The sequence below is a fragment of the Strix aluco genome, chromosome 30 (assembly GCF_031877795.1).
Source record: "Strix aluco isolate bStrAlu1 chromosome 30, bStrAlu1.hap1, whole genome shotgun sequence".
Lineage (NCBI taxonomy): Eukaryota > Metazoa > Chordata > Aves > Strigiformes > Strigidae > Strix > Strix aluco.
Window position 1 is genome coordinate 952,814 of NC_133960.1, and position 12,775 is coordinate 965,588.

The window sequence follows — 12,775 nt, forward strand, 5'->3', positions numbered from 1 at the left end:
CGAGCTCTGGGACAGCCCCCGGTTCTTAAAATGTTTTATTTGTAAAGGGGTGATCGCTGCTTTACATAGAAAAAAACAAAAAAATCCTGTTAAAAGTACCTTGAAAAAAAATCTTCTGAGGCTGAGATAAATGGAAGGAGGAGGGGAAAAGTAACCAAAATGGAGACTATAAAAAGAAATGAGGAAAAAGATGGGGAGAGGGAAAGATAGAGGGGGGAGCCGCGACAGAGCTGGACCCAACGGCCCCTCTTGGGTGCGGGTACGTCAGCCCAAGGGGAAACAAGAGGGAAGGATCCGCAGCAGGGAGGGGGCTTTGCCACCACCGTGTTTAGGGCAGGGGACCCCTCAGGGGACCCCTTGGTGGCACCCCGGGGGGCCTCTGCGCAGGGCGGGGGGGCAGGGGCACTCTCTGATAGCCATAGGGAGGGGGGCGAGGGGGCCCATTGTACCCGTGAGGAGGCATCAGCGGAGGAGGGCCGCGCATCCCGTGGTGCGGCATGGGGCCCGGGTGACCTGCGGGGACAGAGCACAGGCGTTAACAACCGCCGCGGGGAGAAGTCGAAAGAGCCGATTCCCCCCCCAAAACCCCACCCTTGGGTGCCAGCTCTACTGGGTGCCCACGCTTTGGGCTGACGTTCCCCCTCTGCCAGCAGGTCCTGGAGAAATGAGTCTCTCCGCAGCCGGTGGGCAGGAGAGGTCTGAGGAAACACCCCCCGCCCCGGCGCCACCGTCAGCAGAGCCCGGTCGCTATCCTGACACGAGAGATGGGGTGCTGTCACCAAGAAAGCACAGAGCCCCCCGAACACGAGGAAAGCCCCGGGGGACCCTGGCTTAGCAGCTCGTGGCTGCCAGGTTTTTGCTCCGAGACGCCTCCGCGAGGGGAGGCTGCGACGTCACCTCCTTCCTGTCCCCGTTAAAAACTAGGAACGAGGGAGGGCGCGGGGCCGAAGCGAGCGCTCGACTCGAGAAAGTGTGTACGATCGATAGAAAAGAACACATACCGCCTCTTGCAGGCACCCACTTACCCATGGGCGACCCGAAATGAGGTCCTCGGGGTGGCATACCCATGGGTGGGGGTCCAGGGTGTGGCATGCCAGGGGGGGGCCGCGGGGGAGGCTGGCCTCCAGAGCCCGGTGGTCCTGGGTGATGCTGGCCCATCCCGGGAGGCCCGTGGTGGACTTGCATGGGAGGCATTCCTGGGGAAATAACGAGTCAAGGGCTGGTGGCAAGGAGGGCAGCGCGCTCGGCACGGCCGCTCTGAGCCCCCCCTGCAGCCCAGAGGGGCGTTGAATCCAGCTGTAGGGCTACACCAGGCTGCAAAGGGAGTTCTGTGGCCAAGAGGGAGGTTAAAGAGGAGAAAGCGCAGAGTTCTCCGACAAGAGGCAACAGGAACGGGCTGCAGCGCAGAAAAGGCTGCCTGGAGGTTAAGGGAGGGGGGCAGGAAAGATGGGACAGCAAGTGTGGTGAGTCCTGGGATGGGGGCTCGGAGGGGACAAACCAGCCCCCCTCGGAGGGGAGATTTCGGACAAGCTCCCTGAACAACCCAACTTTGAAGCTTGCCCTGCTCTGTGCAGAAATGGCCTGGGTCCCTCCAAATCTACTTTTTTTCGATGATTCTCTTATTAGATCCCTTTAAAACAATAAAAAAAAAAAAAAAAAAAAAGCACAGATTCTTTTCTCCTCATCAGAAACCCAAGAGCCCGGCACGGCTCCCTGGGGCGCGCGGTGTGGAAGCGCTGGGTCGGGCTTTCCTTTGCTGAGCCTAATTGGCTGCTCTAAAGCCAGCGTGTAATCGGGGACAAGCAGCAGCCATCTGGTCACTCACACGGCCAGAGCCACGATCACACAAAGCACCCTAATCAGCCAGCGTGGGAGAGCCTCTCGGTGCAGGGGTCGGTTTAGAGCAGGCAGGATTAAACAACAAAAAAAAAAAAAAAAAAATTGAATTGCAAATTTCACTTAATTTTTGCATCTGAAACCAGAGTCTAGATGGATACGCTGCTCATTCCCCAGTACTACAGGGCTAAAAATGGAAGGAAATCAAAGAAACATTTTGTTCTCATGTCTGGAATTAGCTCCTGCCTGGCAGAACCGCAGACTGTGCTAAGAAGGTTCCCACTTAACGTATTAATTTACACCAGAGAAAAACGATGAAGACTCGGAGTCTCGTTAACATCCTCCCAGCCAGAAGAGCACCCGAGTCGTTACCAGCCGGCGCCGCGCCAGCCCCTGCCCTCCCGTGTCCCGCACCCTCAAGGAAACCAACGTCTCGCCCCGAGCGGACGCCTCCCAGAAGGGCTCTTACTTCCCAAAACGTTTCATAAATCCCGCTGGGCCCCGCTCCAGGTTATTTTTTAACACATTTTAGAACATCCAGGAGAAAAACCCAGAAAGCGGGCGCGGCGCCGCTGACGTGCTGCACTTGCTCCTACGCAGACCCTCTCTTTTCCTCACCCCTGCGCCGCAGAGAGCAACATCTCGGGGAAAGATGCTGCGTTCCGACCCTGAGCAGAGGATGGCAACAGTTTTCTCCCCGTTTTATGAAACGGGAACCTCAGGGGAGAAAATGGAGGGGGGGCGATTTACCCAAACCCACCCCCTCGAAGGAAAAGACAAAGCTACGTTTCCTGAGCCCAACACCCGCCTGATGCTCACCTGGATGGTGCATCCCGCCCGGAGGGAAGGGGTGCGGGTGTGGGGGGTGTCCCCCGCTGGGTGCAGCCCCGGAGGGGGGGCCGGGGGCACCCGCACCGGGCGGCATGGGTGGGGGTGGCATGGCAGGAGGCATGCCGGGAGGCATCGCTCCGGGAGGCGGCACCGGCGGGGGGAACGATCCTGGGGGTGGAAGGCCTGGGAAGAGAGACAGCGAGAATTTGGTTAAGTATAAAAAGCAAACAAACCTACAGGGAAAAAAAAATAAAAATAACACTCCCAGGCAATCGGGAAGGAGATGAAAACGCAAACAGCCACAGGAAGCATAAAAAAAAACCCCAGCAGACAGGCGCAGGATCCTTCCCCTCAGCCCCAGGACGGCGTAGGCCGAGCCACCACGGGGAGGGAAGAGGATGCCTCTTCCTAAAGTCCTGCCAGCTCGCGATGCCGCAGCTCCGCTGAGGGTTTTGCGCCGATTATCACCAAAAATCTCCCCCACGGCGCAGCGCCACTGCCCTGAGCCTCCCCCTGCGCCAAGGAACGGCTCCGCACGAGTCACGGCAGCCTCCTGTCAACCAACCCCGCGCGGAGACGGGTGCTGCCACGATTTACCCACCTGGAGGGGTGACACCAGGTCCCAGGGAGGTGACAACGGGAGTGGGGACAGACGGAGGAGGAGGAGCGTCGGCGAAGAGCTGATGGGGCCGGTCAGCCTGCGAGAGCGGGTTCTGGGCTGCCAGGAGACGCTCGGCGGCCGAGCCATGCCGCTCGCCTTTGGAATCTTTTTTGAAGGCGTAGGAAACGGTGATGGGCCTGTTGCAGAGGTACTGTCCGTTCATGGCCTCGATGGCAGCGTCCGAGGCGTCGAAGCTGGCGAAGTTGATGAAGGCGTAACCCTTCGAGTTGCCCGTGTCGGGGTCTCGCATGATCTTGGGCGTCTGCAGGATGACCCCGAAGGCGCTGAAGGTGTCGTACAACAGCTTCTCATCGATTTCAGGGTCCAGGTTGCCGATGAAGATGTTGGCCCCCACGTCCAGGTTTTTGTTGTGGGCTGAGGCTTTGTTGACTCGGATCGGCTTCCCATATAATTTGATCATATTCATGATCTTAATGGCATAATCTGCGTCCTCCTCGCTGAGGAACTCCACAAACCCATAACCTGCAACGAGTCCCCAGGCAGAGCTTTAGGAGAGGGCAGGCCCACGGCCCAACCCCTCCGGATCTAAAACCAGAGCCCCAGCCCCTTCTTAGGGGAAGGATGATGATCTCCCAAGGGGACCGCCCATCCCTCACCTCTCTTCCCGCAGTAATCTCTCTCTGAATGTCCCCAACTAAATTAATTTATTCACCAGGCAGCTTTTCAGAGAGAACAGTAAATATCTCACCTTGGTGCTGGCCTGTGACTCGATCCTTGGGCATGTGGGTATTGACCACCGGTCCCGCCTGGAGAAAGAGCTCCCACAGCAGCGGCTCGCTGACCTTCTCATCCAACCCCCCAACGTACACCGTCGCATCTTGAGCGCGCGGAAAAAGAGAAACCGAGTTAGACCCGTGAGCCCGGGAAGCTGGAAGCCTCTGCCTGTGTGAGAGCCTGAGGGCTTGATGCTGAAATCTCTCGAGTCCGAGGCAGAGATCCCCCTGAAACTTTTAATCTGATCCCCCATAATTATGCCCTCAATCAGGGAGGCCCCCGTGCCCCCCCTCTTTCTTCTAGGGCGACCAGAGCCCCTCCACTCCTGCTTCCCTGGAACCCTACTTGTGCCCAGCGAGGCCAGGAACCCCAGCTGACACCCCCCAGGTATCTGGGGAGCCCAGGCCCTCTCCAGAGCCCCCTCAGCGCACCCCATGTCTCCAGGGACCCCATGCGCCCCCCCAACCCCCTAACCATCCCCAGGGAGTCCGGGACTCCCCACCCCCAGAGCTCCGCCATGGCCTCAGGAGGGCGCCCATGGAGTCCCCAGAGATCCGCCCCCCAACCCTCCACACTCCCCGGGAGCCCGGAGCACCCCCGGTGCCCCCCCATGTCCCCAGGCCGGCCCCCGGCAGGTCCCGGCAGGCCCCGGCGCTCACCCTGGTTCCGCTCGGAGATGGGCCCGGCCGCCATCTTGCCCCGCCGCCCGCTCCCGCCCGCGCGGCGCCGCCGTCACGCAACGCCGGTACGTCGTGACGTCATCCGCAGCGCACGAGCCCCGCCCCCTCGCGTCGACGAGCCGCGGACGGGCCGGAAGTAGCGTCAGCGGCTGAGCGCGGCGAAGGCGCGGCGGCCATCTTGAGTGCGGGCGGGTGGCCTGAGGGCACAAGCCCTGCCGCCGTTCTGTCGCGATATCCGCTGCCGTGACAGGCGACGACATCACCCTCACGGCCTCCTGGTAGCGGTGGGAGTCCTCAGTGCCCGGGGATCCCAGTTCAGGGGGATCCCAGTGCCAGGAGATCCCAGTGCCCAGAGATCCCAGTGCCAGGGGACCCCAGTTCAGGGGGATCCCAGTGCCAGGGGCCCCCCTTGTCCGCAGGCCCCACCTCAGCCTCGCGTCCCGGGGATCCCCCAACCTGCGCCCCCCGCCCGGTGCCCCCCTCGCAGCCACGCGCCGTCGCCTGTAAAACCGGGCTTTAATGGGCTCTGAGGGACAGACCCGCCTGTAAAACCGGGCTTTAATGGGCTCCGAGGTACAAACCGTGCCAAACCCCGAACGCCACCGGCCGAGAGCCCCCGTGGGGCGACGAAGCCCCCAGCCCCCCCCGGGAGCAGGAGGGGGCCCGCACGTGGCTCCCCAGGCTCCCGCAGTGTCCCCATCCCCGTCCCCGAGACATTTCAGGTCCCCGGAGCGGGTCCCTCACGCCGTCCCGTGGCGGAGGGGATGGGAGCGGGACGTCGGCCTCCCCGCGGCCTCTCCCCGGGGTGCTGCGGGAGCTGGTGTCCCCGTCCCCCTCGGGGACCCGCGTCACCGTCACGGCACCCAAACGTGGGCCCTGCCCAGAGCCGAGGGTTGGGGTCCCGGCACAGCACCAGGGTTCCCGCACCGGTTGCAGGATTAAACCCCCCAGTAACGCCCCGCGGCGGGGCCGGATCCTGCTCATCCCAGCCCTGAGCTCCTCAAAGCCTCTGTGGAGGTAGCAAGAATTTCATGAAAATCCAAGAAACCGCCGTGTCCAGCGAGAGTTGGGGGCACCTTTGGGGACCCCCCCCGGCTCTGCCTCCTCCAGCCCAGGCACCGGCCGCTGCGCAGCACCGCAGGATCCGGCCCCGAAGAGCCCCGCGCCCCGGCGAGGAGCAGGAGCTCAAAGGCAACAGGCACAGGGTGGTTTGGGGGGGATGGACACCCCAAAACCTGCATGGCTGGAGGGAACCCCCTCGGCGGGGGGGGGGGTCCCCAGCCCTGTGGCCCTCAGCGCGAGGGTGCGAGGGGGCTGCCGGCAGCCTCGGTGCGGGGTCCCTGCGCCTGCCAGGCGCTGAGCCGGTCCTGCAGCAGCGTCAGCTCCTCGGCCAGGCCGGCCGGAGACGGGGCGAAGCGCCCGTGCTGCGGGGAGAGGGGGTGTCCGGCCAAGGGGGGACACACGGGGGGACGGGGCACGGGGTGGGAGGGACGGACACGGGGTCAGATGGATGGACATGAGGTGGGACAGACAGACATGGGGTGGAAGGGATGGACACAGGGTGGGACAGACAGACACAGGGTGGGACGGACGGACATGGGATGGGAGGGACGGACACAGAGTGGGATGGATGGACACGGGGTGGGACGGACAGACATGGGATGGGACAGATGGACACGGGGTGGGAGGGACGGACATGAGGTGGGACAGGCGGACACAGAGTGGGATGGACGGACACGGGGTGGGACAGACAGACACGGGGTGGGACGGGTGGCCATGGGGGTGGGATGGACAAACAGGGTAGGACAGACATACCCAGGGCCAGAACAGCCACACACAGACCCCCCGCCCCAGCCTCACCCCAAATCCCCCGAGCCGGGCCCCCCCCGAGCCCCCTGTGGCAGCGCAGCCCCGTCGTGCCTCAGTTTCCCCTCGTGTCAGCGCCCCCCCGGCGGTACCTGTGCCTCGGGCAGACCCCGCAGGTAGCACCGGCGCCAGAGCCGCACGGAGGGTCCCGCCGCGCAGGGCAGCAGCAGCCCCGGGGGGGGCACGGGGGGTCGGTTGCCCCCCGGGCTGCCCCCCCCCGCCCCCCGCTCGCCGAGGCTCTCCAGGGAGGGGGCCCAGCGCGACAGGCGTGGGGGGGGGCGGCCGCTCCTCCAGGGGAAGGGTTGGGGTGACAACGTCCCCTTGGTCAGCACAAACACGTTCGCGGCCGCTGGCCACGGCCCGGCGTCGGGGGGCTGGGAAATGGGGGGAAAAATAGAGATTAGGGAAAAAAGCGGGAGGGAAAAGCCAGCGGGAAGGGAAAATGGGGGGGGGGGGAACCCGCAGTTAGGGATGGGGAGGAGTTTTGGGAGGCGCGTGGCGCTGGGAAGGGGTTTAGCGCTCAGAGCACCCCAAACGGAGCGGGGGGCGTCGTGCAGCAAAGCCCCGGTGCCCGCCCCAGCGCCGAGCCCCGACTCACCCTCCCCGGGGTCTGGGGGTTCGCGGTGTCGGGGGGTCCCCCGGTGCCAGCAGCCCCCGCCGGGTTCCTGAACCGGGCCCGGTGGCGCCGGCTGTAGCGCAGCCCCCAGGCCCAGACCGCGGGCAGGGTGCAGGCAGCGCTGCCCCCCCTGCCCGCCCGCCGCCCGCCCGCAGCCGCCTCCCGCCAGCCGCTCACCGGCGTGTAGGTCTGGCTGCGGGGCCGGTGCTGCCGGGAGGAAAAGGGGGAAAACGGGAGCTTTTAGGGTCGGGGGGGGGGGAGGTCAGTCAATCCGACGTGGATGGGGAAACTGAGGCACAACGCGGCTGGATGCAGCCGAGCGGGACGGGAGAGAATTAATTCACCTCCGTCCCCAAATGTGTCCCTAAACCCTGTCACTGGCAAAGGGGACACAGGGGTGTCCCCCCCCGCGCCCCCCCCCCAGCTCACCGGGCTACCGTGGCCCCGCTGGCGCTGGCAGCTGAAGAGGAAGGTGCTGAAGTAAGGGGCGAAGCTGCTGTCATGGAGGGCGAGGAGATAAGCCTCGGTGAAGCCGAAAGCCGCCGGGAATTGTCGCACCAGCTGCCACGTGCAGTCCAGGAACAGCAGGAAAACGGGGGCCTGGCGGGGGGGGGGGGATGAGGGGACACATCTGGGTCCCCCAATAAGCTCCGGGATGGGGGTTTGGGGGGGGCGTGGGGTGGTTTCTCACCTCCTCGCGGGGGCTGTCGCGGCGGAGGAGCCCGAGCCGGTGGGGAAAGGGGTGTCCGGCCGCCACCCACTCGCGCTGCACCAGGCTCTGGAAGCCGGGCAGGGTGCGGGCGTGGGGGTCCCCCAGGAGCTGCACCAGCGAGGCCACCAGGCAGTTCAGGTCGCGGTCTGATGGCTCTGGGGGGGGGGCCAGGAGGTGGGGGGGGGGGTCCCCAGCGTGTCACACCCCACCCCACCCCACGCCCCATCCCCGCGCTCCCCCTCCGGCGTTACCTTGCAGGAGGACGGAGCAGCGTCGCCCCGCCAGCAGCGACGCCACCTCGACGGCTTTTCTCAGGCAGGCGCTGGGGGGAAAATTGGGGGGTGGGGTGGGGGGGGGGTCAGGGCACCCCAAAACACCACAGTCGCCTGCCCCGGGGGTCTGGGATACTTGGGGGGGCGGCAGGGGACCACCCACCTGCTGCAACACCTCCATCGCCCAGTCAGGCCGCGACAGGGGCTCAACCCCATAACGGGGGTGTTTTTAGGGTGATGTTTTCCCACCCCGCACCCCAAAAAATGCTCCCCCCCCCCCGCCCCGCCGCCCGCTCACCGCACATGGTCCAGCCAGCGCGTCCCCTCCAGGGCCGAGAGCCACTTTTCCTCCGCTGCTGCGCCTGGCTCGTGCGGGCAAAGGATGGGGGGGTGTCAGCAGAGAAGAAGGAGCCCCCGGGGTTTTTGGGGGGGTCCCCAGCGGCTCCCCCCCCCACCCCGACCCCGCTCACCGGGCAGGCAGAGCGCCCGCAGCTTGAGGTGGGCGAGCTGGATGTCGGCGAGGGTGGGCAGCTCGGCGGTGTCGGCCAGCACGCAGGGCCCGCGGCCGCCCAGCAGCAGAGCCTCCAGGCACCTTTCGGGGGGTGCAGAGGGGCCTCCAGGGTGAGGCAGCACCCCCAGAAACACACCACCCCCCCCCCCCCAAAACCCCAGGACCCCCCCCTGGGTGTGACTCACCTCACGTCCTCGCTGCCCGGCTCCGAGGCCGCGTGGAAGCCGGCGGCTCTCAGCAGGTCTCCGCCGCCCGGGTGGTGCCAGCACAGGCGCTGCGGGCGAAAGGGGGGTGACACTCCCCCACATCACCCCCACATCCCCTTCCCTGGCCCCCCCCCCGCCCCAGCACCCCATTGTCACCCCCCCCCCCGGGGCACTCACGGGCACCCGGCGCTCCTCGAAGTGGGCGAACGTCCGCTTGAGGTCGTGGTCCAGGAGCCCGCTGGGCACCCACAGGTACCGGGGGAGGCTGCGGGCAGAGGGCGGGGGGGGTGTCGTAGGGCAGGGTGTCCCCCCCCCAGCACCCCCCAGCACCCCCCAACCATTTTGAGCAGTTCACGGGGTGTTTTCCCCAAACCGTTCACGAGGGGAGGATTTTCCAGCCGGGCCGTACCTGGGGGCCATGTCGAAGCGCTCGTTGACGGCGCTCACCCTCCAGCCCGCCGCTCCCAGGCGCTTCAGCTCCTTCTCCCAGTCGTGGAGGCTCTCGAAGAGGAGGGTGGCAGCTGAGTCTTCCTCTTCCTCCTCCTCCTCTTCCTCCTCCTCATCCTCCAAAGGGCCTTCAGCAGGGCAGGACCAGCCATCGTGCCCCTCGCCGGCGTCCCCCAGCCACGCGGCCGCCTCCCGCGCTTGGGCGATGGCGTTGGCGACCTGCAGAGAGAAGCCAGACCCCGCCATGAGCCCCCCAAACCCCCCCTCAAAGCCCCAGACCCTGCCATGAGCCCCCCAAACCCCCCCTCAAAGCCCCAGACCCTGCCATGAGCCCCCCAAACGCCCCTCAAAGCCCCAGACCCCGCCATGAGCCCCCCAAACCCCCCTCAAAGCCCCAGACCCCGCCATGAGCCCCCCAAACCCCCCTCAAAGCCCCAGACCACACCATGAGCCCCCCAAACCCCCCCTCAAAGCCCCAGACCCCGCCATGAGCCCCCCAAACGCCCCTCAAAGCCCCAGACCCCACCATGAGCCCCCAAAACCCCCCTCAAAGCCCCAGACCCCGCCATGAGCTCTCCCCCCGGTGCACCCCAGAGTCCAGCACGAAGCCTCCCTGTGCCCCCCCATAACCGCCAGGCCCCCGACTCACCCGAAACGCCTGCGGAGCCAACCCGTTCTCGTGGAAGTGGAAGCGGAGCAGGCGGAAATCCCGGCAGAAAACGGCCAATTCCTCCGGGATGAACTTGAGGGTGGAGGCGGCCGTCAGCACCTTGGGCTTGGTGAAGCTGCTGGCTGGGGCGGGCGAGGAGGTGGGGGGGGTGGCTGTCAGCGCTGGCTGAGACCTGCCCAACTCATCACACGGGGCTCGGGGCTGTCACCTTTACCTGCCACCAGCTTGCGGATGCAGGGCAGCGCCACGTCGTACTCACCGTGGAGGAAGGCCCGAGAGCCGGGGGCCTGTGGAGAGCGGGGAGAGCTGGAAGCTGCCCCGGTGGGTGTCCCCCCCGCCCCCCCCAACCCCCCGGGAAGGGCAGCGGGGCTGGATCTGGGCTCCTGATGCTTTTGTGCCCCTGGAGCTGGCCCCCGCGGCTGCCCCTTGACCCCCACCGCGGCGAGGAGTTCCCCAGGTGAACAGGGTGGGGCTGCAGCGTGTGGGGCTGGGGTGGGGTCAGGATGGGGCCAGGAGGCCACTGGGATGGGGGGTAGATGCAACTGGGATGGGGATGAGGATGGGGCTGGGACGGGGCCTGGGTGGAGCTGGGATGGGGCTGGAAAGCAACTGGGATGGGGTGTAGATGCAACTGGGATGGGGGTCAAAATGGAACTGGGACTGGGCTGGGAGGCCACTGGGATGGGGGGTAGATGCAACTGGGTCAGGATGGGGCTGGGATAGGGCCAAGGTGGAGCTGGGATGGGGCTGGGATGGGGTGCAGATGAAACTGGGATGGGGATCAGGATGGGACTGGGATGGGGCCAAGATGCAGCTGGGATGGGGCCGGGAGGCCACTGGGATGGGGCGTAGATGCAGCTGGGTCGGGGATCAGGATGGGGCTGGGCTGGGGCTGGGCGGGGGTCAGGATGCAGCCGGGCCGCGGGGTCGGGCCGGGCTGGGCCGGTCCCGGGCCCCCCCCCCGTGCCGGTGCCGGTGCCGGTCCCACCTGGGCGGGCAGGAACGCGACGCGGCGGTTGGTGCAGAGCAGCGTCCCCGGGACGGAGCCGTCGCCGCCTCCGCAGCGCTGCCGGGCGCCCGCCGCCTCCTCCAGCACCAGCTCCCCTGCGGGGACGGGCCGCTGGGTCCGGGGGGGGCCCCGGGAGCGCTCCCCCCCCCCCCCTCCCCGAGCATCCCGGCACCTGCCCTACCTGGGAGGCCGGGGAAGGCCGGGCGGCGGCTGCCCGGGGCCCCGCTCATGGCCGAGGGACTTTGGCCGGGCGGGCCCGGGGCGGCGGCGGCGGCGGGAGCCGGAGCGGAGCAGCCCGGGAGCCCCGAGCGCCTCCGCCCCCCCCGGCATCCCGCCCCCCCCTTCCCGGCTCCCGGCGGGGCGGAGCGGCGACAGCAGGCAGGAGGGCCGCCCTGCCTGCGCCCTGCCTGCGCCCTGCCCGCGGCTGCCACCCCTCTCCCGGGAGCGGGGAGAGCCCGGGGGCGCGGCCTCGGGCACCCCAAAAGGATGAACAGCGGTGGAGGGGACCCGCAGCTCCGGGCACCCCGAAAACGGGGGATGGTGCTGGAGGGGGGGACACCAGCCCCAGGGACCCCAAAAAGGATGGATGGTGCTGGAGGGGGGCCCAGCCCCAGGCACCCCAAAAGGGATGGATGGTGCTGGAGGAGGGGGGGGGGGCAGCCCCAGGCACCCCAAAAAGGATGGATGATGCTGGAGGAGAAGGGGGGGCCCAGCCCCAGGCACCCCAAAAGGCCGGGGTACCCCCCTCCCCAGCCCATCCCCGCCGGCTGGTGTGGGGGGGCCCCCGCAGACCCCCCCGGCCTCTCCCCGGGACAAGGCTCCGCCGGGGAGGAACGAGCCGCTCCGTGACTCACCGCCGAGGCACGACCTTCTCCTCCCAACCCCGGAAAAACCCGCGCGCTGCCGGTCCCCCCCCCGTCCCCCCCCCCAGTGCCAAGCCGGTCCCAACCTCGCCGAGGCGACCCAGGGACCCACCGGCCTTGACCTTGCTCCTGGCCGCAGGTGGATGGTGGCCCCGGGGCCACTTTTGCCACCCCCCCGCTGCCATGGAACCCCTGGGGACCCCAAAACCCAAACCCCCTCAGCTCCCCTCCTCCTGCCGGGGCACCGGTGCCAGCACCAGTTGGGATAAACCCTGGCATAACCCAGCAAACCCAGCGCCCGTCGGAGTGCAGAGCCCGCTAAAAATCTTATTTTAGGTGTATTTTCCCCCAGATTTTTGGGGCAGCCCCATTTTGGTGGCTGAGGCTCGTGCACCCCGATTTTTCTCCTGTGGGAAAATCACCTGGCGGAGCATCCCGGGGGGGGCCAGGCCGGGTCTTTGGCTCCAGCACCTGCGGGATAAGAGGAATTTCCTGCCGGGCTTTAACCCAGGGCAGCTCTCCAGGGCGAGGGCAGCGTCTGCGCCAGCGCGGGGTCAGCCCAGGCCGCCCCGAGAGCCGGAGGAAAATTGGCCGGCGCGGGCGAGCCGGCACCGACGTGGCGCTGGGCACGGAGCGGCCGCTCCCCGATGAACAAAACCACCGGGAGCTGGAATAGAAAAATCCCAACGCCAAGAAATCCCTCCCGGTTCCCCCCAAAACTCCCCAAACCCCGCCAGCCGCGTGTCCAACCAGCCCCAAACCGCCCCCCCCCCCCGCCCCACTTCATGCAGCGACATGGGGCGAGGACGCGGCCGCCCTTCCCTGCTCGCAGCCCCAGGGCTGGAGCTGCTGCTGAACTT

The 12,775-nt window shown here is 66.8% G+C and overlaps 2 protein-coding genes across 5 annotated transcripts; both read right to left on the bottom strand.

The window, feature by feature from the left end:
• Positions 1 to 18: 18 nt before the first annotated feature.
• SF3B4 (splicing factor 3b subunit 4) lies at positions 19 to 4,838 on the bottom strand. Of its 2 annotated transcripts, none has more exons than XM_074809185.1 (6): positions 4,723 to 4,838; positions 4,038 to 4,166; positions 3,269 to 3,811; positions 2,656 to 2,850; positions 1,026 to 1,196; positions 19 to 513 (listed from the first exon to the last, which is right to left on the bottom strand). In XM_074809185.1, exons 1-6 carry the CDS (start codon positions 4,754 to 4,756, stop codon positions 329 to 331), a joined length of 1,257 nt encoding a protein of 418 aa, XP_074665286.1. In that variant the 5' UTR covers positions 4,757 to 4,838; the 3' UTR covers positions 19 to 328. The 2 variants fall into 2 exon arrangements, with proteins under 2 accessions (XP_074665286.1, XP_074665285.1); XM_074809184.1 differs by having other exon boundaries at positions 1,002 to 1,196.
• A 445-nt stretch (positions 4,839 to 5,283) lies between these two features.
• On the bottom strand, positions 5,284 to 11,351 carry MTMR11 (myotubularin related protein 11). 3 transcript variants are annotated; one of them, XM_074809278.1, is made up of 15 exons: positions 11,234 to 11,351; positions 11,032 to 11,147; positions 10,303 to 10,330; positions 10,023 to 10,165; positions 9,336 to 9,592; positions 9,104 to 9,191; positions 8,906 to 8,994; positions 8,680 to 8,801; positions 8,508 to 8,571; positions 8,189 to 8,259; positions 7,917 to 8,092; positions 7,655 to 7,825; positions 7,208 to 7,432; positions 6,702 to 6,983; positions 5,284 to 6,167 (listed from the first exon to the last, which is right to left on the bottom strand). In XM_074809278.1, the coding sequence occupies exons 1-15, from the start codon at positions 11,280 to 11,282 to the stop codon at positions 6,036 to 6,038; spliced, it is 2,013 nt and encodes a 670-aa protein (XP_074665379.1). In that variant the 5' UTR covers positions 11,283 to 11,351; the 3' UTR covers positions 5,284 to 6,035. The 3 variants fall into 3 exon arrangements, with proteins under 3 accessions (XP_074665379.1, XP_074665377.1, XP_074665380.1); XM_074809276.1 differs by having other exon boundaries at positions 10,258 to 10,330; XM_074809279.1 differs by lacking the exon at positions 7,208 to 7,432 and having other exon boundaries at positions 10,258 to 10,330.
• Between the last annotated feature and the right edge of the window lie 1,424 nt (positions 11,352 to 12,775).